The following is a 24,345-nucleotide window of genomic DNA, read 5'->3' on the forward strand; positions in this document are numbered from 1 at the left end:
TATGGCTGGTGGGGGGTCTGTCTCAGTCCATGAAGCTGCACAGGCCATGGATGAGAAGCAATCAGGGTGAGGGACAGTGTGAGAATCCACAGTATCACAGTATCACAGTATGTTTGGGATTGGAAGGGACCTCAAAAGATCATCTAGTCCAATCCCCATGGGAGCATGTGTGGCAGAGACTGGCAAACAGCCTTGACCATGTTCTTCTTGGAATAAAGGCCTCAGGGCACAAATTCAGTACATATCAAAGTTTTACTTTGTTCTCAGGAGGAATATAACACAGAACCATCCTTACGTGATATTGGATATTTTACAGAATGCCGTATCAAAAAAGAAAAAAAAAAAAATATATATATATATATATATAAAAATATCTTGTAGTTACATGACATGACAAGAGTACAGTTCTTAGCGTGTCTGCAAGTTCAGCCTTCCTTAGGCCTTTTGCTCCTCTACATGCAAATGGCTTTTTGGACAATAGCAAAATGGCAGAGTGGCTCATTCACTGCTGACTCCTTCCTTGCATGGCAAGACCAGAAGAGGAGGAGGACAGGCCCAGAGGAGGCTACAGGCATGCAGGGAGGACAGCAGGCAATTTTTACATGTTGTTTACAGCTACAGGAAGGCTTTGCTAGCAACTAGAGGAGATGAAGTCCCTGCTGAAGGAAGGTAAGCTCACCCAACCTTGCTCCTTGGTGGGGCTAACTTGTCTGCAAAGGCCGTGGAGGGAGGCTGGGGAGATATGAATACTTCTGATGTGTTGGCATCAGTCTAGAGTGACTTGGACACCTGCAACAGGCCAGCAGAGCCATGAACAAACACTGGACATCACCAGTAACCTCTAAATCAACCAATCTATGACCTTCAAAGCAGTTAAAAGGGACTAGGTTCTTGCAAGAATGAATGCACTGCCATGCAGGACTACCCAACCTCTAAAGAAGAGGTGAAATACCAAGGAAGGGCATTTTATCTGATTGTGCTGAAAATAAGTATCACTTAGGTACAGCAGATGTCATGCTGTCTCATGTGTTGGAAAACTTTACTTGGGAGGTCTGCTGTGGCTGGAAACCATTCCAAGAGCTAGTCTGAGGGGAGGACTGCAGAGCGCTTGAAGTGATGGAGGGTCAGAGAAGTTTTGGTGGCTGGAACTGAGTGTGACAGTGAGTCCAAATCCCTCTCCCTGTCCTTGTGTTCTCTGTGGGGCACCCATCTCACATGGTGGGGTAAGGATAGCCCATTTGGGTTGGTGCCATCTTGGTAGCCATTAGCTTTCCAGACATGGCCGAAGTTTAAGGCTAATATGGATGCATCCTCACATCCCTGGGGCCAGGTGGACGTCACCTGAGATGCCATCAAGCAGGGACATTTGTTTGCAAATAAAAATAACCAGTAAACCCCCAAGGATCTCTCACTACTCCTTCCACAGAAGAGAAGTTCCACAGCGTGGAGGACCTGCCCAGCTGGGTTTCCTGCATTGTCTGTAGCTCCTGCAGTTGTGTTGTCCAACGGGAAGATCTGGCCAGAGATCCCCAGGGGTGGGGCCAATTCTCTGTGCATGACCCAAAGCTTTGGTGGCAGGGAAGTGCTGCCTCCATCGCTGTGCCTTTGTCCCGGCTTTTGGGGAGGCTGGGTGAGGTTTGGAGACGGGCAGCACAAGCTGAGGACACCAGCTGAGATCCTGCCCTTGGCTCCCTTCCCTCAGCTCCCAGCAAGCATTTCCTAAGTGCGCAAGTGAAGGGATGTGGGACCGAGCGAAACAAATGACGTGGAAGGCTGGCAAAGGCCTGGCGTGCGCTGAGCATCGTGGCTACTGCTTGCGAAAGACCAGAGTCTGGAGCACATTAAACAACAATAAGAAGAAAGGGATCTGCGGCAGCTGGCTGCTTAGTCACTCATCTCGGCAGCTCCGGGTCCAGAAATGTCCACCTCTCAGAGGAGCCTGTTTTCTTCTCCACCCAGTCCACATAGTTAGAGACTTTGGTGTACACACCATACACCTGCTTGCTGCCACATTCCTCCGGGCCACCCCATGAGACCAGCCCTTGGGCCACCCACCTCAGGGTTCCGGGGTCCTGGATGACGAAGGCTCCCCCGCTATCTCCCAGGCAAGTGTCCTTCCCACCTTCATAGTAGCCGGCACAGAACATGTTCTCGGTCACACTGTAGTTCCCTGACCGCGACTCGTAGCTGGTCTTGCACTCCGCGTGCAGCACCACCGGCAGTTTGACGTACTGCAGGATGTCAGACAGTGTCCTCATGCCCGAGCTGATGATCTCATCCACCGTGATGTTGGGGTTGGAGATACCCCAGCCAGCCACCAGCCCCAGCGTGTTGGGGTGAGGCCCCTCCAGCTCATGCTCGAACTGGGGCAGGCAGACAGGCATGACGTAGTTCCCCATGGTCACCTTCTCCTTCAGCTTGACCAGAGCGATGTCATGGTTGTAATTCTGGATGTCAAACTCCTCGTGGAGGATGATCCTCTCCACTGTACGGTTGACAGCCTCCATCTTGTTCCTCACATCATGAAGGGCCAGGTAGACGGTGACATGCTCCTTGGAGACAGGGATGACAGTCTTGTCTCGCCGCTGGGAGCGGAGCACATGGGCGGCTGTCAACACCCAAGAGTCCGAGAGCAGGGCTCCGCTGCCAAACCATTTGTCGTTGGGCACCCGGGACATGTCCTCCACCACAATCAGGGCCTGCCAGGGGAAGAAGCCAGGCTCTGCGTTTCGCCCACCGATGATGCGCTTGATGATCCCAGGCAGAGGACGAGCCGGTCGGCCGCACACTGGGGACAAAAAGGACAGGACAGTGACTCCCAGCACTTATCTAGCAGACAAATGAAAAGGGACATCCCTGTAGATTATGCCACATTGCTGGTTATCTTCAAATGAAACACTCACTGTGTCTGAGAATTGTGTATAGCATGGTATGGGGCTGTGGGGGCTTTCATCTAGGGTTAGCTACCCCAAAGGTGTACCAGATCTCCTGACACTGAAACAAGGCATGGATTCCGCAAAACATGTGATCCAAGGTGGGATTTCAAGTACTCTAAGTAGTATCAGAGCTTAGTGTTGGTTTACATCTATGTGATCTGTGCTCCAGATGGGGACCATGATGCTACCAGATTCCTTAGGGAAGGGCAACTGGAGGGATCCTTCTGCTATCTCGAAGACCTGGCAGATGCTATGGTTTCTGTCAAACCTGGATTGCAGTAAAACAGGCCTGTGACTTAAAGGGTTGTTGTACAGTTGAGCTGATAGGTGGGACAAGGAGATGGTTTGAGGGCCAGCCTGCACTTTGCAATTTCTCACTTTGCAGTTCAGTTTCTGGGGTGATTTGGCTGGCCCCACACCACTCCAGAAGCAGAAAGACCAAATGAGTAATCCTGCAGCCTCACCATGTCCCGTGAGCTTTTTCAGCCCTTCCCAGACCATCCAAACACTTGCCTGGCTTCTGTTCAGCGTGCTGAGAAACTCAGTGGAACACCAGTGGGAGGACTGGAGCCTGACATCAGCCCAGCCTCACCCCTTGCTCTGAGACCTGTCACGAGGTCTGTGGTCTCACAGTCATGGCATTTGCTCTCCTGGAGGAGCTGTGGCTGGAGAAGTCTCAGCTGTGGGATGTTGTCTAGCACCATGGGCTTTACTCGTGCATCTCAAGTCCCCATCACAATTCTGGCAGCCAAACCAGTATCTGTCTGCTCAGCTTCTCAACAGGCCCAGAATTAATGTCTGAAGAGCCCTGATGTGCTGCTTGGTTTGCCTCCAGGAGCTTTATCAAGACTCTGTGACATGGCGTGAGGAAGAGGAGAGACTCAACATGCTCAAGGTGGCCCTGAGAGGGTTGGACAGAGTGGGCAGGGACAATCCTGTTCCCATGGAACGTAATTCCTTGGGACATAGCTGTTGGTGGTGGGGCTGGTTCTTCCCAGTGGCAGCACTGTGGAGGGGCACCCCCAGGTTCCTTGGGGGTGCTGATGTTGCTGGGAGGTGGTGACAATTTATTTGGGCTTGTACTTCTACAGCTGTAAGAGTCTCAGATCGCAGCAGCTCACGCACTAGTCTCATCTCTCCAAGTTTGCAAGGGGAGCCCACATCCCCCATGGAAAGTGCCAGGACTCTGCCCTGATGCCCCCTGTGCTGCGAGCGGAAGATTCAAAGCCTCACAGAAAGAGGGTCTTGCTCCCCAGGGGGACGGGATGGGGGCTGAGTCAGCCTTGAACCAGAGCAGGAGCACCAGAAGCTGCTCACGTGGATTTCTTGCGGTTGGGATCTGCTGCCAGGAAAACTGTGACTCCGGCAGGGAGGGAGCATGGTGAGTGTCTCTGCCTGTGCTCCGCTCCCCTGCCTTTCCCACTGCTGCAAGGAATAGAAAATGTGCTCAGGCAAATAATTCGTGCGTCCCAGCCCAGCTGGTCTGCTGCACCAAAGCTGACGGCTGTTCCAGGGAGATGGTTTTAGAGGAAGCGCATCCAGCCAAATATTTATTCTATTAAATTACATATCAAAAATGCTGACCAGGCTGCAAATGCTCCCACTAATGGCAGAGGCAGGCACGGAGTGGCCTGGAAGAGGAGTTTCTATTGATAGGGAGGTGGCGTGAGACACAGGGGAAGGATCTGAAGAGCAGCTGGCCAGCTGCTGCCTGCAGATCCCGATCTCAGGAGAGCGTCACCCTCTCTCTGGGATTTTCCATTTTCCTGAAGAACTTTCTGACTTCTGTCACTAATCAGGAGGCCTGGAAATGGCCCACGAAAGCAGCTATGATCCCAAAAGATGTCCCCATATGCTCCCAGCTCAAATTAGTTCAGGATGAAACATCAAGGAGAGATGCAGGGAGCAGACACTGCAACAAGAGCAGCCACAGCCCTGGTCTCAGAGCTCCGTGGGATGCAGGGGATCTCAGGGGGTGTCTCCTCTGGTCTTGCAGTCGTTCAGCATGGATGAAGAGCAGATACCCATGGGCTGAGCCAGCTCCTGCACTCTGGGGTGGCTGCAGCTGCAGCTGCTGCATGGCAGCTGGATCCCCGTGGCTCTCCGGAGAGCTGTCCCTGCACATCCGACCACAACCCGCACCAGGGCTGCCTCCAGCCCCTCCGCCTGGCAGCCAGACCTGGCTCCAGGCTTGTCTGTGGTCAGCCAACATCTCGTGGACTTTTGTTTAATCCCAAATGGGCGCCTGGCCTGGAAACTTGCTGGCTGCAAACATTTCTGCCACTGCTCCAAGGCTTGGGACTTTTCCTTCCCTGTGAAGTGGATGGGTTTTTCTGCAGGGCTTGAAGAGGTGCTAATTGCTCCTGCATGTGGACGCGCTGCTAATGGGAGCTGACAGCCAGCAGCCCTGGGCAGGTATTGCTCTGCCCTTGGCTGGAGCCATCCCTGGTGATGCTGGGGGCTGAACATGGCCAGTGGGCTCTGCCCTGGGGCTGCTGGTTTCCTTGTCTGTGAGAGCAGGGAGCTCAGGGAACCCTGACAGCTGGGGTGACAGCCCTATACCGCTAGGAAGACATGCCCTCATCATTGCTGCTCAGTAACACCGCTGCACCCTGACTGTCTGGGCCAGCTGGGATAGCAGGAGGTCTCTGTCCCCATCACCCTCCCAGCCAGTTGGATATGTGTAGCCAAGGCATATGGCATTGTCACCAGGGAACAGGTCCCTGCCTAGGGTAGTGGCAGGTCAGGCATGGAGGCATCTCCTCCTGGACTTTCCTGCTCCGCACCCCTTGCTGCGGGAACCAGCTGCCCCAGCACTAGTACCTGGTCGGCAGGATGGCAGCTTGGTCCCCAGCTCCTCGCTCCTCCAGACCCCTGATGCGTCACATGTGTAGGTGGCTGGAAGAGAACAAAGTATTAGCTGGGCTGTGACCTGGGCATGAGGGGGTGTCTTTTGCAGTGAGAAGATGTTGTCCAGCTGTCACGACCCTTCGAACCCTTTTCCAGAGTAGGAAGTGACCTGTGCTCCATCCCCTGTGGCGTCCTCCAGCCCTGCCTCCATGCAGGGGACGTGCCACCATTCTTGGTGTCATTGCCCTGAGTTGTCTGGAGGGCTGTGCTGTGCCCTCAGCCTCGGCTGGCAGCTGCTGTCCCATTAATGCTGCCAGTGCTCATTCCACTAATGCATGTGGGATGCTGGGAACAGATGCACGGGGCCAGCGGGTGTCCAGGGGGATATGAGCTGGGAGACAGGAATGTGAGGAAATCCTTTGGCTTTTCTTGCTGAGGGAGGAGGAGGGAGAAGGGCTGGGATGTATGCACACCCCTTCTGCTGCCCAGAGCTGGGTCCAAATGGTGCAGAGACCTGTGGTGCTTGGCAAAGCACCTTGTGGTGTCTCTGGTTATGGACCAGGGTGATAAGGGGAAACTCAGTCTGCCATGATCCCACTGCTATCGCTTCAGCTACTCGGGACTTTTGTGTGCTGGGATGGGGAGCCTTGTGGAGCCCCTTCTGTGGCTGGTGGACCTGGTGCTCTCTCCAGCAGCAGCTCCTTCCACAGACACACAGAAAAATTCATATGCTACAGGAAGGAGGTGGCAGGGTGGGAAGGCAGAGCGCAGAAGAGCCACCACACTGCTCTGCCGAGGCTGTGAAACACACAGGCAAAGCACTGGGCAGTGCTAACTCCATCCTACCTCATTGCGGAGCAGGATGTGGCCAGTCTGACAATCCAGGCAGTGCTGACATGGGGTATGATGTGTGTAGGCTACATCCACAGCCTGTTGCTTGCAATGCATCCCAGAGTGACCATCCCAAGCTCCCCCCAACTTGCAAATGCACACATGCATGACCAGACTCCCACCCGCACCGTGCTGTGGGGATGGGGCCCAGCCCCACTGCTCACCAGTGCTGTTGGGGGCCATGTGGTAGTAGGGGTGCTGGCAGTGGTACTGGATGGCTGCTCGGTAGGTGGTGAGGTTGTTCCTGGAGGAGAAGGTGACAAAGCCATGCTCCAGTTCCGGTGGCTCTTTGCAGTCAGCAACTGAAAGCCAACACAGAAGTGTGGGTTGAGTTCTGTTTCTTGGGGTATCCAGCCAGCCAGCACTCAAGTAATGCTGAACTTTGGCATGTGATGATGGTCCCATGGGCTAGAGCGAGGGCCCGTATAGTCCTGTATCCCTTTTCTGCAGGGCAGTGCAGGGGGAACAGCCTGGCATGGCCTCATATGGCAGCAGGAGGCTGTCCCCAGGCAGGGCAGCCTGGCCCTGTGAAAACCCACCATGGACACCCTGCAAAGACATGGCACACGTCCAGCACTGCTGAACACCAGTGGCACGGCACACCCACAGGCTGTATGGCCAACACTACTCATGCTGCTGGAGACCCCCGTGCTGGGAAACCCTCCTGAGCCCTTCATTGGTGCAAGATCTCTCTGCTATACTTTTGAGAGGGGAAGAAACCTGTACTGGCAGGTGAGAGCTATTGGGAGATGCTCCTAGAGTGTCTCTCTGCGTCCCTTAGGAAAAAGCAGGCAGGGATTCACTAACCTACCCCATGCATCGAGGGAGGTCCTCTGTGCACAAGGCTGAGAGCATGGCCCCATCCCTCCTGCTTTGGGTCTTGCTCACCAAACAGTTCTGATAAGTGTTTACAGTTCAGGCTGAGCAAATCCAGGGCCTGGCTGCCCTGCGTCAGCAGGAGATGAAGGACTTTGAGAATGTGACTTGGCTGGTCTGCAGGCAGGGGTAAGGCCAGCAGATGTGGCTGAGATGCCACCAGCTCCCCAGGACATGGGCAGGTTTGGCTTTTGGCTTTACCCACCCCTGGTGTGGGCTCAGGATGTAGTGGAAGGAGGATTTCCAGGGTGCCACTGCCCTTCCCCATGGCCTGTCCATGGTCACTTTTCTCCCCCAGATCCCTCACAGTGCCCTGCCCAGCCTCTTCTCCCCAACTTATCCCCTGGATTGTGCCACCCGCCACAGGAAGGACCCCAGGCTGCAAGGTGCTTCATCTGCCAAAGCCAGGAGCCACCCACGGGAGCTGCAGCTCCCTGACATGTGGGCAGTCCAGAGCACACTCGGGTGATGCTGTGCAACCTCCCCCTGCCCCATCCTGGAGGACCTGCCCCAGGGGAGGGCAGTAACTGTGTCTGATCCTGTCTGGGACATGCAGTGCTGTGGAAATGGGCTCTGCCACATTTAAGATGAGGAGCTGAGTAGGGTATAGGCGACTTCACAGAAAGCAGGTCCTGTGGATCAGGGATGACATGGCTCTTCATGTGCTCCAGGATGGGAAGCGGGGTGAGAACAGGAGCTCCAACTCCTCATGCAGTGATCCAGGCTAATGAACAGAGAATTCACTAGAAGTAGCTGGCACCAGGGATGTGTACGATGCTCAGGGCTGCTCAACTGCTTGGGTGAAAAAGCCTGGTTTACAGCAAAATGCTGCAGCTTGGTGTTCACCATGGCCCCCTTCATCCCCCTGTAGGGACAGCAGGTGATGGGATGGATGTGTTGGTGTAGCCAGGTTGGGTGTGGGCTCTAGGTAGCTGTGCCTTGCAGAGGGACAGAGAAGGGGACACAGATCCCTTTCACCAGCCCCAGGGTCTCCCTGGCTGGCCTGAGCTTTCCTGGTCTCTTCCCATGATGCTTGGGCACACAGTGCTTCTGTGCACTGTCTCAGCAACCGTGGGACCTTTATAAGGCACTGGGGGATGGTGGGGCTTGCAGGAAGGAGGGAATGGGTATTGGGGGACCAGTCTGGCTTGCACAGCTGCTCTGGGTTGTTTATGGCTGAAGGGCAGCACCCACAGGTCCGCATAGCCTGTCCCCTCCTTGTATGTCCCCCAGGCTTAGGGCAGGCTTGATGCCTGGAGAATGGGCTTTTGCACAGAGGTGTTGCCCCACCAGTTTCCTGGGTCCTGCTGAAAGGGTGAGGGGACAGAGTCTGTGCCGCTAGCCTTTCCAGACTTTTCGCTCAGGAAAGAGGCCATTTAGCATCTCCAACTTTGTAGGAGCAGAGCTGGATCAACCTCCCCAACACAGACCTCCTCCTCCTTTCCCAGCCTTTGATCCACATCCCAGCATCCTCCCAGTGAAGCCCCCAATGCCTCAGGAAGCCCAGGGTGTATACCTGGGGTTCTTGGGAACATGAACGGGGCGAGACACTGGGCTCTGACCTCCTTCAGCTGCAACCAGCCTGAGACCAGCCTGACCTCGGCTGTGCTGGACCAACAGTGAGGAGTGTAGGGGAGGCAGAGGAGCATCCATCGCCCTGTGCTGGTGCCAGGGCTTGGTGCCTCCAGGAAAGGGCGGGTGATGCTAACCCATCCTCCAGGCCTCCTAGCCTGGAGGATCTGAAAGGTGCCAAGATGCTCAGAGAGAGGAGAGGAATGAGTGTTTCTTATTTGTGACGCTGGGCCAGGGAGGAAGGGCAGCGGGAGGCTGAATCCAAACAAACAAACAAAGAACCAGGCAGCCATGCGCCCCTTGCGCAACCTCTGCCGGTCGGGGGGAGCTGAGCTGGGCCGAGGCATCTGAACGGAGAGGGAGGGATGCGGAGGACGTGCTGGGAGCTGGCGGCAGCACGCGGTCCCCGGGCAGCGGTGTCAGGACCAGAGAGGCACCTTCCCCCTGGGGTGGCACGGCAGCAGGATAACGGGGCTTGACTCCAAATTTCCTTCCCCCTTCTCGAGACGGAGTTAACAAAGCACCAGGCGTGGAGGGGTTAAGAGTGCCATGCCAGTTAGACAAGCCACGGAGATGGATTTGGCAGCCGGGCCAGGGGCAAAGGGGACCTGCCCTGGGTGCCGGACAGATCAGAGAGGGGAACTGAGACAGGCTGCCCGTCGGGCGGTGCGGCCGGCGCCAGCCTCACGCGGCCACTCGCTCCGAGCCGGCTCTTCCCTCTGTCTCGTTGTCGGCTCTATCTGCAGCTGCACCGAAAGCAGAAGGGAAGGAGGAAAGCAGAGAGAGAAAGCCCAATTAGTAGATGAGCAGAGAGAGGCATGCAGGAAACCCAACCCCCAAAACACCAGAAATCGTTAATGAGCACCCGGCGAGCCATGCCAGGGTGCCGCAGATGCTGGCGGAGCCACAGCCAAGCTGGGGACCCGCTCGCTCTGCTCAGCCGGGGCAACCCGGGGACAGCGGCTGGGAGAAGCTGTCACAGGGTTGTGTTTAGCCTCGCCAGGCCACGGATCTGGATTTTATCCACCTTGGCTGAGAAGTTTTCTATTTTCTGCATTGCTTTCTAAAACTGTTTTTGCTCGTGCCCTGCCTCTCCCAGACAGCCCGGGGAGGTGGGAGGCATTGCAGTTTGCAGGCCTGAGTTGCCCATTTAGGGGCTTCTTGGCTTTCCAAAAACAGTCTTAGAAATTTAGTGTAGTGAGTCATATCACGCAAGAAGGGACTAGTTCCAGTCTGGCTGGAATAATGCAGGTAATCGTTTCAATTTTCTCCAAAAAATAATACTTTTTGAGGTTAGAAATATTTACCTAGATTTTTGTTCTTTTTTTATTAGGCAACACTGATTTTTATCTGACCTCTGCTCAAGCTGGATAAAGTCAGTGGGAGACTGGGGTAGTGAGAGCGGTAGGAGTGGGGAGTTCCTTGGTAGGGCAGAGGCGTCACTGACTCCAAACCTTCTAAGGAGCCTTTTCAGCTATGAATCTATTTAGCAGGCCTGAGAGCCTCACGTTTTCCATTTTGAGTAAGAAAACATGAATTAAAACCCCAGAAATACTCTCCTAGGGTAAGATGCACAGTATCATTAAAAGAAAAAGGATCTGCCCATATGGGGAGAGCCTGCATTCCAACATCCCTTGAGAATATCTTGTGCTTCCTCTTCTGGAAGAACTTGGGAGCTTCTTGGAGCATGTTTGCTGCTTTACTCCTCTCTGGGCAGCCTTACAGGAGAGTGAGCAGCAGTGAGAGTCTCCCCAAGGGCTGAGGGTGTTTGGGGGAAAAGTGAAAAGGTGTTAACAGGTACACCTCCCAAACGTGAACTGAGAGAGGAGATGGGTTAGATGAAAGAAGAGATGATGAAAATCGTCACCCATCCTTCCAAATGTCATCTCCTTTCTTCTCCCCTTTTCTCCTGTTTTGAGGTTTGTAAGTATTTGGGCAACTTTTCTCTCCCCTTTCACTTAGTTGAGCAGTGCTCAGTTTAGGCTAGTACCTGGGACTTCTCTAATCCCCTGTGACTTAGCAGCCTCCACCAGGAAGGAAATTTGGACTAGGAACCGGATTGTCCCCAGTTGTCCCAGATTTATCCAGCAAAGCCAGCTCTCAAGAGCCCGGGTTGCTCTTTGACAGGGAGACAGCAAAGCGGCTCGCAAATCAAGTTATATGAGTAATCTAAATAAAAGCACCAACATCCTGCTTGTGGCATTTGGAGCAAGCCCCGTTATGTTATCCAAGAACGAGCCAAAAGAGCTTTACAGAGTTACGTAGCCTCTCTGGCTGGGTTTGTGTCTCTGAGTAAAGAACTCCGCTCTGGCAGAGCAGCTCCCCTTAGCATGAAACGGTTTCAGAAGGAAAAGGACATTGGCAGGGTGGGGAAGGGCGTCCTTACTTTTGCAGATAGGGATCTTGTTACTCCATGTCCCATCCTTTAGACACTCAATCTGGAAGGAGTCACTTTCCAGGTTATCCTGTGCAGAAGATGTCAGCAAAAAAAGGACCATCAATGTACAAAGCAAGGAAATTCATCCCACCACAGGAAGTCAATTTCTTGGTGCTTTAGTAAGAAATAGCCAGACCCCCCTGGAAGAGGACTTCTCTAGTTAAAACATGCAATAAAATCATAATGAAAAAATTGAAGGGTTTTCTTGTTGCTAGAAACTCAGTGACATACTGAATGCAAAACAAATGGAGAAGTTTATTCCTGTTGTAAGTGCTGGGTAAGGAGGCAGCTCTGCATGAAGTATGAGGCTGAGGAGACACTGGAGAAATATCCAGCTTCCATGTCAGAAGTCCAAGCGGGCTACTGCTTTGGAGGGACAACAGCCACCATGTGAGTCACCCACAATCCCTGTGGTTCTCAGCTGTTTCCCGAAGAGTGCCTGTCAAAATCCCGGCCCCCTTGACTCTCCAAAGCTGTCCCAAAGTCCTGGGGGACCTCCCGGTCTGTGGAGATTGGGCTCTGCCTGGGGAGCTGAGCCAGCACCGTCGAGGTGAGGAGCAGGCAGAGCGCTGGCAGCTCTCCCGAGGCTTTTGCTGACTTTTTCTCTGGCAGAGGTGCCGAACCTGGCATCCTCTGAGCTCACCGGCTGCAGAGGGATGCTGAGAGGGTGGTTTGGGAAAGTGCCATCTCCTCTCTTCCTCTGCACGTTTGGGAAAGAAAGCTGGTGGCTCTCATAGGAAGCTTTGTCCTTGCCCTTGGAGAGCGGGTAAGGATGGTGTGTGGGCTGTGTTCACACTCCCAGAGATGCAGTAGTCCCGGGAGGGAGGATTCCCTATTTCCTACCCAGCTGCCCAGCTCCACGCTGTCACCCCATACCTTCAGTACTTTGTATCCAGTGTTGCAGCTGATGACAACCTGGTCTTTGAAGGTGTACTTGGCTTGGGAAGGCTCAATTTTCCCATTGATTGGTGGCTGCACCAGTGGACACGGGTTTCCTTTGAATAAAGAGCAAACGAAGAAAAACAAAACTAATCTGAATAAACGGAGAAAACGGAGAGTCCCAGCTATGCCACCCAGCCCCTGTAGCAGGGTCTGAGCATCCCTGCCCTGCTCTTGCTATTAACCTACACTAATATGGCTCAGCCAGGCTCTTCTCCTAGAAGGAAAGGAGGATCCAGGTCTTTTCCCCAGTCCTGGGCTGCTCCTGGCTTTGGGCATTACAAGACTGGGAGCTAATAACTGGAGGTTTTGCAATTATCCTGCCCCAAACTGCGCTGCTTTGCAATGTGGTCTTGTTTCAGGGCCCATCTGGCACAGGAAAAAAGAAGCACCCTTTGAAGGGAGGGCTCCATGTTATTTTATTCCTCTCTTGTGATTTCTGTGACAGACACTTTCTGGAGACAGGGTCATAGACCACCAAAATCATGGTCTCCACCTGCAGAGTTTATTAAAGCCCTTCCCATTGCCCAAGACCAGCAAACAGAGGAAAGCAGCAGGAGTTACCAATTGCTGTGTACGACAGCTTCCAGCCCCTGTTCTCTCCAGAGTTGTCGCTGTGGAAGAGGATCTGCACGCTGTTGGTTTGGGTTTCAATGCGCCCTGGGGACTTCTCTCCACAGAATGGGCCAAACTCCCTGTGGCCGGCTTTGATCTGCAAAGGGAAAGAACAGTGGATCTTTGATCCCTGAGGCTGATGGATGGGGACACTTCACTGCAGTGGGGATTAAACACCATGTGTTGGGGGGATATGAACTGAAAGAGGGTCACCATTGGCTGAGAGGGTCAAAATCAGGTGTGGTAAGAGATGTGGGTTCAGTAGAGCAACAGGACTCCTGCTGGCTTCATCGCCCCCGTTTACACCCAAGAATTTTGGTCCCACCAGCAGGGTGCCAGGGAAATAACAGGAGAGTGGGACAGGAGGAGTGTGCAGAACCCAGCTCACCTTGATGTAGTCATAAGGACAGGTCACTTCAGGGTGGTCTTCCACGTCAAAGCTGTCCTCAAAGCTCAGGGTGATGAAGAAACCCTCCTCCAGCTCAATGCGGTACAGGCAGTCCGAGCTCTTGGGGTAGGGGCTGGGGAAGTCGGCGCTGGTGACCACCCCGCTCCTCTGGGTATAGAGGTTGTCGCTGCACTCCACTGCAACACAGCCAGGGCTCGCTCAGCACCCCACCAGCTGCATCCCAGCCTCACCATGCTCAGGGGCCCTCCCAGTGGAGTGGGGTCTGCTGGTTGGGTCCGTGGACCCCAAATATGGGTCCCTGCAAGGAGAACCTCACACAGCCAACCTCCTGTGGCATAGAGGTCCTGGGCTGGGAGCTAATCCCAGCTAATCTCCATGATGCAGATTCAGAGTAGAGGCTAAACCTTTTAATTTCTCTGACTTGAGGAGATCTGTAGGGCTCAGCTGAGGAGCACAGCCCATGGAGAAACCACATCTCCTCCCCGTGCAAGAGGACTGCAGGCCTTGGGCACTCTCCAGTCCCAGGCTATTGGTTTGTAGGGAAAGAAGGACCTCATCCCTCCTGGCAGCAAGAAAGAGCAGTTTTGCCTGTGTTTGGTATGTCTGTTGCCTGCCCAGGGACCCCTGCGTGTGACTGTCCCCCTGTCTGAGCTGTGCCTGGGTGGTACCTTTGCAGGTCCTGTTGTCGGAGTGGAGGATGTAGCCAAACCTGCAGGAGCAGTAGTACCCGCCGATGTAGTTGTGGCAGTAGTGGTCACACGCCAGCTCCTCATCGCTTTTCTCCAGGCACTCGTCCACATCTAGGATGGAGATAACAAGGAAGGGAGGTCACCCTGGAGCCCTCCACACCTCACTCGTGGAGACTGCTGCCACAGCACTGAGAAACTAATTGTCCCATGTGGTAGGTCACACAAGCACCCAAACGAGTCTCACACAGCCCACGGGCTGCACACAAGGACTTTTGCTATGTTCCCCAAGGCTGGTCTGGGATGTCGTCCTCTCAAATTTCTTATGCTGCCCTAGAAACTCGGTCCTGCAGGCTTAACCACTGCTTACCCACGGCGGTGTAATGGGCATCGAAGCCGGTGAAGCGTTCCTCATTGGAGAAGTCAGACCTGAACGTGAGCCCCATGTAGGGCCCCGGGGACAGGATCACTTGCTGGCCAGGTGCCTGCTCTGTGTCCGTTGTCTCTCTGCCACAGAAGGTTGCCAGCTCCTGATCCTCAGCTTCAATCTGTGAGCAGAAAGAAAGGGTGGGCACTTGGCAGAGCTTGGATATCTGCAAGCCCAGAGAGCCCATGGTGCTTTCCTGGAGGATACCAGGCTGGGTTTGAAATCTTGATCTGCACCTTAGAGCTCACATCTCTGCCGCTGCTTGCCCAGCCTGTCCCTGCCAGGGCTCAGAAATGTCACCATGGGACATGCTGCCCATCCAGCAGCCATAGATGGCCACAGCCTAAGGATGCAGCTTTGCCTCTCTGGATGCCCCATCCTGTTTGGCCCTGCACTGCCTTGGCCCTTCCCAGGACATCTTTGAAACAGCAACTTGCAGCCACTCCTGCTGCATTCACATCACCTCCTGCAGCCAAGAGTCACCCCAGAGATGCTCAGAGCTTGGCAGGTCTGACTCCTGCCGCTCCAGCTCTCTGAGATGCTGTTAATGCAGTAAAGCAATTAAACGGTTTCTCCAAAATGAACACGGGCACTCCGGTCTGCCCGCTCTGTTCAGGGTCACCCCCGAAGCAGATGCTGAGAGAGCAGGCAGCATCCTGGGTGTCAAGAGCAGCTGGCAGGTGTAAGGAAAGGATGCAGGGAGAAAGCCTGTTTGGGAGTTGGGGTGAGGACATGGGCAGGTGGCATGCAGATGACAGGACGTGAAAATCAACCCCAGGTCGTGTCATTTCCACTCAGAGCTGTCGGCATCCGAGATTCTCCCACTCACCTCCTCCCTCAGCCTGAACACTGAGCTGGGCAGCAGCATCTGTGTGAGTGCTGTGCTGCTGGAAGGGCACTGGGACCCCAAAGAAGCCCCTGGCCATTGGTTTTACATCAGTAAAGCAGTAGCTGTAATTTGGATGCTGTTTCTGTCCCCTGGACTGGCATGGTCCTGTCCCTGCCATCCAGAGTCCCTGTCTGGCTCCAGGTCTGCAGTGCCAGGCGTGGTTTGGATTCAGAACCCTGAGCCCAGAGGGCTACAGGAGGGGACCAACAGGCCAGCGTGCCCTGACATAATTTCAGTGTGCTCACCAGGCTTTACGTACATCCCTGTAAAGCATGGCTGTGCCTGTGACTTCAAGCACTGTAACACCTGTGGAAAATCCCTGAAACTCCCTCCCTTCCTTTTTCTTCACCGTTTTCCCCAGGACTATTTCAGCATTGACCCCATCTTCTCCCGCACATCCCATCCCCAGCCCGTGTCTCTACCACAACCTCTCCCAGCTCATTCCCAGCACCCTGCCTGTTTTCCCCCAGGAAATTTGAATATGAATAACTCCTCAGCTGAGGAATGCGATGATGAACACCACTATGCCAGCCTGTCGCTGCTCATGCCAAGCCAACACTACTGAGGCCGTGATGAAGTGTGCGGCCCCCCCACCTTGTGCCCGGGGAAAACAGCCGCCTGCTTGGGGACCCACAGAGTCCCAGAGGTGTTGCAATGCTGTCCCCAGCTTGAGTGGCCTTGGCGAGGTGGGATCCTCCTCCGGCTGCATCCCTGTCTCCTGCAGACCCCCAGGATGTGCCCGCTGGGGAGGGTCTGCGGCTGAAAGGGAAATTTCCCAGGGCTGAACAAGCAGGCGGAAACTCGCTCACACCAGGGAAAGCCAACGTGGAAATGGCAACTCAGCATGCCTTGACATTGCCTCCAGATATTTTCCATCCTCTCATACCAGCTGGAGCTGGCCAGAAAAGAGAGAGACTTTCCGATGATAAATTTTGAGAATTTGGAGAAAAAACACGCGCCCTGCATTGAGACAACAACTCAATTGAATTTCGTTTTTTCTTTTTTTGTGAAACAACATTCTGAAAAAAAAAAAAGGAAAACAAGTAATTCGGGATCCATCTGGTTTCAATCCCTTTGAAATATACTGCGGTGCTTTAGAATCTCTTTTAAATCTGAGAGAAGATTGTTTTGAAATGAAATAGCGTTTCAGACTGAAAAACGGGAGCGCCATCACCAAAAGCAAAGGACAATGGCATTTCAGACCTGACAGAGTCTTGGCTGCGCAAGCGTGCGGCACGCAGCCTTTTCTGCAGAAACTGCTTTTTCTGAAGGAAACCTGTGGGAAGGAGCAATTTCCAGCCAGCTCCTTTGTGCGGGACTGGTGGCTGTCACGTCTGCAAGGACACGCGAGCCACCGTCTGAGCTCCCATCCCTCCTTTCCAGCCCCAGCCGGCGCGGGACCTGCAGCACAGCATCACCCATGCACAATAAAACCTCACTGGTGCCTTGTGTCTTGTCCTGAGGATGCTCCCACCTTGGGGCCAGCCCCAACATCACCCCCAGCATCCCAGGATACAGCCCCGGAGTGGCAGGATGAGGCCCAAGAGACCCTCGCTCTCCTCACCCAAGGTATCCACAGCCCCTTATCTGTGACGGGTCCCATGCCCTGAGCCACAGGGAGCAGAGACAGCCCTCCGGCAGTAAACTAAACAGAGAGGTCATCATCCCTGGTTAATATTTGCTGCTTCTGCTGAGGACTGTATACTTTTTCATAGATCATTTACATCCAGCGAGCAGGCTGGTAATTAAATCCTGGTTGTTTGTTTGGAGTTTCTCCCTCTCGGGTCACGATGTCGACGTTTTCACTAGAGAAGATGTGTCCCTAAGGGAAATATCAATTGCCGCAGAGAAATTCCCTATAAAAATACGCTGAAAGAATCCTCCTTTGAAAAATAAAATATAGTGACACTCTTATGTCTTAAATTTACCCTTGCCACCGCCTCCCACCGTCTCCCCTGTTTCTGCTTGCCTTCTCACTCCCTTCTCAACATTTCTGCCTCTCTAGAAGGGGGCAGATGGGGTCTCTCCGTGGCTATGGCTCTGTTCCCCCTGCATTTTGGACCGCAGCTAAGAGAAGGGGTGACCCAAGCCGTGCCACCCCCCTGTGCCCCATATTGACTTACCCCTTTGGGACAGGAGGCAGGAGCTTGGGTGCCCTGGCTTGGCAGCAAAGAAATGCTGCACCAGGGCACGGGTTGCTGGGAATGCTGGAGCAGCGATGCTCCAGAGATGCCTCCTGCAGCGGATGGGTTAATCAAACACCACAAACACCACGGAGAATTTGGCCCGACAGTTCAGTGTCTGCTGCTGGAGGGGGGCAGGCAGCCGGCGATACGGAAACACAGCCGCCAGTCCCCCTCTCCAGCCCTCCAGGAATGCACTAATTGGACTGATGAAGGCCAAACACGCTCCTTGTAATATATATAAATAGCTCATTAGGCAGAGAAATCGAAGCGCTGGGCTGAAGACACTGGGAACATGACATGGGGAGGAGATGCTCAGAGACAGGGAAAGGCTTCAAACAGCCCCTGACCTTGAAGTTAGTGTGCACACAAGAAGGCAACACCTAGATGAACAGGAGTTCTGCAAAACGACTGATGCTGCTGCTGCTGACTGTTGGAAACAAGGCAGGGATGGGACAGTCCCAGATGGGAGCAGGAGACTGCATCTAGGTGTCCTGGAGATCCTCTCCCCAACACGCACACATCCTCTCCTTGATATATGTTAACAGTCCTTTCCTGTGCAAATGTGCACCTGAATTTCTACGGGGACATACATGGCAACCGTGCCGTAGGTGAAAGGGGACGATGGCTGGTTTCCCCTCCTGTGGACTTGGCTTGGTGTCTGGAGATTGTCCCCTCCCACAGGTTGCTGTGCCTTATTTCTGAGCGCTCACACATGAGGTTAACAGCAGTCCTGCCTGGGTGCATGACACAGAGCCTCCCTGGGGACACAGGTGTGAACAGCAGCTGCAGGAAAGTGTCCCAAGTGCCACACATGGGCAGGAGTCTGAACACAACATAAAGAGATGCATTCAAGGGAGACTTGGCTTGTGTCAGGGAAGATGGGACCTACCAGACCCACAAAGTGTCATGGACCCCTCTGCCCTCCTGTACAGTTGGAGACGCCCATCACAAACAGCCCCTGGGCTTTGAAGGAGGAAAGGCAAAATCCTGTGGCATGTGCTGAAACCTGCCAGATCTCAAGCATGTGCCATTCTGAACCAGGACTCAGTGGTAGGGCTTGAGCTGAAGACATGTAACCCCAAAAGGACTGTGAGCCCACAAGGACTTGCCATAAGTGGATGGGGGGAAAACTCACTGCAATCAAGAAGCTGGTCCCAAGTTGGCTGCCATGCCCTCAGGGCTTGATTTCATTTCAGGGCTTGACCGAGTTATGTGCAAAATCTCACAGGCTGGAGCCCAGGCTCAGATCTGCCTAATAAGCTTGGGGACTTACTCATGAAGGCCCCTTGAAGTTGGGATTTCATGTCCTATCTCTGGGCCTCCACTGGGATTTCATCTCCCATTTCCCTGTCTCTGCCACAGCACAACCCAGCGACACTAGGCAAGTCACTTAACCCAATTTCCCGGTCATGCCCGCGGCTTTCAGGATGCCCCAGGCCAGTGCTGGAGACGTGTGCGCAAAAGCGTTCGGTGCCGGGTGACACCAGAAAGCAGCTGGACAAACCATGGTGAGGCCCCCCACAAATGAGGAAACCGCAAAACAGGTCCCTGGGGACAGTGATGAGCCGGGCAGAACTTGCCGAGAAGCAGAGTGGAGGGCAGGAGCTGAAAACCCAATGTGGATGGCTGCTCCTTTCTCATGCACCTGGACCTGACCTAGATGGCCATCCAAAACCCAGGAGAGGTTGTCTCCGATGTGCTGAGGTGCAAGCGGCTGGTGTTCCCTACCTGTGTGGGGCTGATGTTCTTTGGGTGGATATTTTGGGGGTGGCTGTTCCTCCTGGCTCACTTCCTTACCAAAGTACCATTCCTTGTCTCTGCCATCCCCGTTCGCACAAACAATCCTCCTGGCCTCTGAGCATTGTGTTAGGAGCCATGTTCTTTTTATATATATACACACTTGCACGCATATATGTGTTTATATATATAAATAAACAGCTATTGTTTTAATTAGCCATTGTTTCAGAGCTCTGGAAACTGTTCCCTTCTGAAGACCACCCCGAAGGCAGAGATCCGCGCGGGTTTACAGCTCGGCTCGCCCTGAGCTTGGCACGCAGGATGACTTTCTACGCTGCTTGAGATCTCGGGCACATGGGCAGCCAAAGCGGCAAGGAAAGCAAAGGCCAGGGCACGGTGGCTTTCTGCCTGTCCTGAGCTGGGTCCCCACCTTGCACTGGGGCTGTTCAGCCCCCGTTTTGACCTCCTTCTTATTGCAGTCAAGACGATGAAGACCCTGATGGAGAGCCATGGTCAAACCCCTGGTCAGAACAAACAAGAAGGTGTTTCTTCACATACACATGTAATTATATATTAAACCTGTGCAACTCTCTGCCACAGGACGCTGCAGAGATTAAAGTCACTAATGAGTTCAGAAAGCAATGATACAAGTTTATGGAGGGGGAAAAGTTAATGGAGGGGGAATCTATCGAGTGCCATTGAATGCAGATACCACCTGTGGCTTTCTGAGCATCTTCACTGGCGCTGGCAGAGTATTGCAGAGAAGCACCTGTAAGCATTGGGTCTATAATTATATTCTGTTAGCCAGGCGCTGTTGGCCTCTGTCAAAGAGCAGGCTGATGCTGTTTTTACATCTTGAGCTCATACAGACAGGGGCTGGACACACAGACCCAAGAAGGCAAACAGCCATGGAGTCATTTGTTGCTCTCCTTAATGTCTGTTAAGCTGGTGGTTTAGCAGCATTAAAGATTGCACCCCTTACCCAGTGGAGTAGCCTACGAATCGGCCGTAATCCATCCATTTTCAGCACTTTAAAAATGTAATTCTGTGGTGGAGGCTCTGCAAGCTGAGTTACAGCCCCAAGCAAATTTATACAGCTGAGATCTAAATCCCTGTGAAAAATACCACCTTCTTATGGAAATCCAGCAGCAGGGAGAGCTGTGATGCCAAGTTGGCACAATGGCCAAATAACAGGGAGCCTTATGAAAAAGGAAAAAAAAAAGAGCAGGGGGTGAAGGGTGGGAGGAGGGGTAAAGCTTGGAATGGGGAAAGTTTCCAGGAAATCTGCCCCTTGAGCTTATTGGGTTTTTAAAGCAATATATCTCTATATATGTCCCTGGCCCTTGTGCTTGGAGAAGATCCAGCAGAAGCAGAAAGAACTAATCAAACCTCAATGAGAGCTGTTAGTAGCGGAATGAGTGCCAGCACAAAGGGGAAATTAAAGCAGCGAACAGATCCTAGAGGAGAAAAACACAAATGTTTCCTTTGTTTTCTTAGGGCAAGAATAAAATAATAATTTCAATTAGCTGACAGCTAGAAGCAGGGCTGAGCTCTGCACTTCAAAATCTGGGTGCAACCCCCACCTGCCCCTGTGGAAGTTGCACCGGGTGATGGGATAAGGCATGTTCAGCCAGGCAAAAGCAGAAAGCACCTGCTTGCTACTGCTGGTCTGCTAGAAAGCACCAAACCTGACCAAGTTCAAAGATACGGAGAACCCAGCTTGTCCTGGACATAAGGAGAGTCCTGCTTGGAGAAAGCTGTGGTGCAAGGGGTGAGGATGCTCTGTGGCATTGCTGTGTGTGGCCCACCCGGTTTCTGATGGGTTACTGCCCAGCAATGAAGCAGGCTGGAATCTTTTGTGGTTTTGTCCATGACAGCTCCCTGGAAACCACCATAGTTTGTGCTGCAGAGATTTGCCAGCAATGGCCCTGAAATTTGCATCTAAGCTGTGACATGGGTTTGCATGGAACCTAAGAGAGTCTTTGGGTCTGTCCCCTGCGGCTTGGGGGGGTTCTGCCTGCAGACCCCAGCTTGCTGCCTCAAGCTTGGGTCTAACCTTTCCATTCTGCTTCCCCTGGGGCTGGACGGGATGTCCCCAGATCCTGCAAAGCCACGGCCAGGGATCCAGGCTGGCTGTAAGATGCACTCATGGCCATGGCTCAGGGGTCTTCCTTGCCCGTAGCTAGCACCAGTGTGCCACAGGCTAGGGGCTTTGCCACAGGGGTTTCATCAGCCCATGAGCATGTAAATCCCATTGAGTTCAATGAGAAATAAGTGCCTAAATACTTTCAGAAATCTGGTCCTCTGTGGCTCAGCTCTGAATCTGGTGTCCACTCACTGTTAGTCCAATGGATGTTGTCAGCCTGCCTATGCTCTCCCAGTTGTGCACTGGATTGACAACTCTTGTGCCAAATAAATGGGGAAAACCAGTTTGTTTCCAGCTTTTCCAGCACTACCCTCTCTTTGCTGGCCAAACAGGTCTGCTGTCTATCCCACCATCTGCCCCTGATACCACAGCTCACCTTCACATAGTCGTATTCACAGAGGTAGGATGACTCCAAGTCAAAATGCATGAAGTAGAGCTTGATTTTAAATCCATCAGGCACAGAGATGTTCCATGTCACTTCTGAGTCGCTGGGATACGAGTCAGGGAAGTTGGGAGACTGGATCTCCCCAAACATGTCTGTCAGCTCAATGGCATCTGCCACGCAGAGCAGCAAGGCACAAATGGACCAGGTCAGGGGGTACCTGGAAAACACACATGGGGAGATGAAATGAAACTCTGACAACGCCAAAACCTATTGAGCGTTCAGTCTGTTTTCCCAAGTGGGTTGTATCATGTAAGGTCAGACACTTGAAATGTCTGGGAGAGCTGATACATCAACACATCACCATAAGTAAACCCTCCGCCAAGCCACAGAGATGAAGGTGACGGCAGGAGCTGCACATGTTTCCCAGAAGGGGAAAGTCCCTTTGGAAGGTGGGTGATGCAGGTGCCACGTGCGATGCAAAGCCACCTCCACAGCTCCCAGACAGCTCTGGGCTCCATCAGGATCTCGGTGTTTCTCAAGCTTCTGGGAGCAGCAGTTGCTGGCAACATCTCCTTTAACTAATGGGGCTCTGATGGGCAAATCTTCATTTAATGGAAGAATAAGCATAAGGATGCTTAATAAAATAATAACGCTTTCTAAATTGGTTTAATGAAAGCATCATGGCAATAACTGCTAAGTATCATTATTATTATTGCTGCTTAGCCTCATCCTGCCAAATTGGGATTGTTGACTCTCAATAGACAGCACACATCTTTGCAGCTGGGCAAGGATGGACTGGGGCCCCAGCAGTGTAACTCAGCATGTTACTCCCCACTATTTTCTGTTTTTCTTCTCCTTTTACTTTCTTCTTCTTCTCTTCAGTTCTTAGGGTACCACTCACCCCAGATGGAGAAGCACAAAGTTTGAGATCCTTAGAGATCTTTTGTCATCCAAGTCAGCTTTTAAAAATCCTCAGCCTAAAGAGTTGGTCCCAACTTGTTAGGAACTTTTTTGTCCCAGAGAAGGGCAGAGGACAGGTAAATCAGTGGCAGTCCAGCTGACCTCGCACCAGCCTTGAGCTCCATTTGAGCACGAAATGGAGCGTAAACCACGTATTTCTTTGTGCAAGGGGAGAGCACTGCCTGTGCTGGAGGTGCATACTCAAAACCCTGTGCCATTGCATGGAACCCAGAAAGAAGAGCAGACATCAGGCTCTTTACACCCAGTGGAGTGCACAAAGTAAAAGAAACATGCAGGAAATTAGAACCATTAGCAAATAAAATTTCCACTTTCTAAAATAGGTACTAAGGCCTGGCAAAGGCTTGTAGGTGTGTATTACAGGAGCTGGAATTACTCACATGTACACGTACACTTGGTTTCAAAATCAGGGCTTGATTTAGGTATGCTAGTGAGGAAATTGAAGCTATATAAGTGGATTATTTTTAACCTGTCTGTGTTCTTTCAAAACCAGGGCAGTAGATTTCTGAGACTCATTTGTGTAGTGCCATCACTTTTCCCAGCTCTTCATTACAAAACAAAGTTAATGGGAGCTGAGAAATTTGGATTGATTTTTCTTTCAAGCAGCATGAGGTTGAACATGCCCTTTTCTGACAGCTTGTCTGAAACCACAAACATGTGTGAAGGGAAAATCTGTTTCTCCTCTGGTCAGGGTACACGCATGGGGGGCTGGATGCTCAGCTGGGGTAAATGGGCATCACCTTCTCGACTTGAACTGGGCCATTTGCCGGTGCAACTCTCTGCTTTCCCTTTAAACAGGGGAGGCAAAACAACATCAAACTTCTTTCCCATGCCAGGAAAGTCTTAACCTCACATAAAAGTGATAAACGACCGCGGCGTGCACAGAAACCTGAAGCCCGTGCAGCACATCCAGCCTCTGTTGCACCTTTTCACCCATGGGCCATGGCAGAGCGGTACCCCCGGCTGTGTGCCCATCACCGCTGCGTGCCCGTCACCCCAAGCTCCCTTTGGCTCTGCCGGGATGCCAGCACACAAGCTGGGCTGCAGCACGAAGCCCAGGCATGAGCAACCTCTCGCTTGCTCGCAGATGGGGAAACCGAAGCCACGGTCATCAGAGGGAAACCTCCCCAGCGGGACGGCCCCCCTGCCCGGCCGTGCCCCCCGCCCACGGCATGTGGAACCCTGGGGTCACCCTGTCGCGGGGGTACTCACCTCATTTTGCAGCCGGGAGGGTTTGCCGGTGGCTTTGGCGGGGAGGATCGCCGGTTGCTTTGCGGGGGAGGGCTTTGCCTCCTTCCAAACGCTCCGCCGTCCGCCTTATCTCCGTCCGGAGATTTGTGAGCGTGTGCGCGCCTATGTGTGTGTGCGTCTGGAGTTGTCTGGCAT

At 53.1% G+C, this 24,345-nt stretch overlaps 1 protein-coding gene across 1 annotated transcript; it reads right to left on the minus strand.

Annotated features, from left to right (window-relative positions):
• Positions 1-238: 238 nt before the first annotated feature.
• On the minus strand, positions 239-24,345 carry LOC309441092 (mannan-binding lectin serine protease 1-like; the record flags this gene model as incomplete). Its single annotated transcript, XM_082055500.1, is given in 12 exon segments — positions 239-2,788; positions 5,760-5,834; positions 6,842-6,979; positions 11,512-11,590; positions 12,439-12,557; positions 13,066-13,213; positions 13,505-13,701; positions 14,194-14,325; positions 14,582-14,759; positions 21,973-22,198; positions 24,172-24,324; positions 24,326-24,345. Coding segments are annotated over 12 exon segments (2,361 nt in total). The 3' UTR covers positions 239-1,892.

Source organism: Streptopelia decaocto (genome assembly GCF_964273445.1).
Source record: "Streptopelia decaocto genome assembly, chromosome: 6".
In the NCBI taxonomy this organism is placed as follows: domain Eukaryota; kingdom Metazoa; phylum Chordata; class Aves; order Columbiformes; family Columbidae; genus Streptopelia; species Streptopelia decaocto.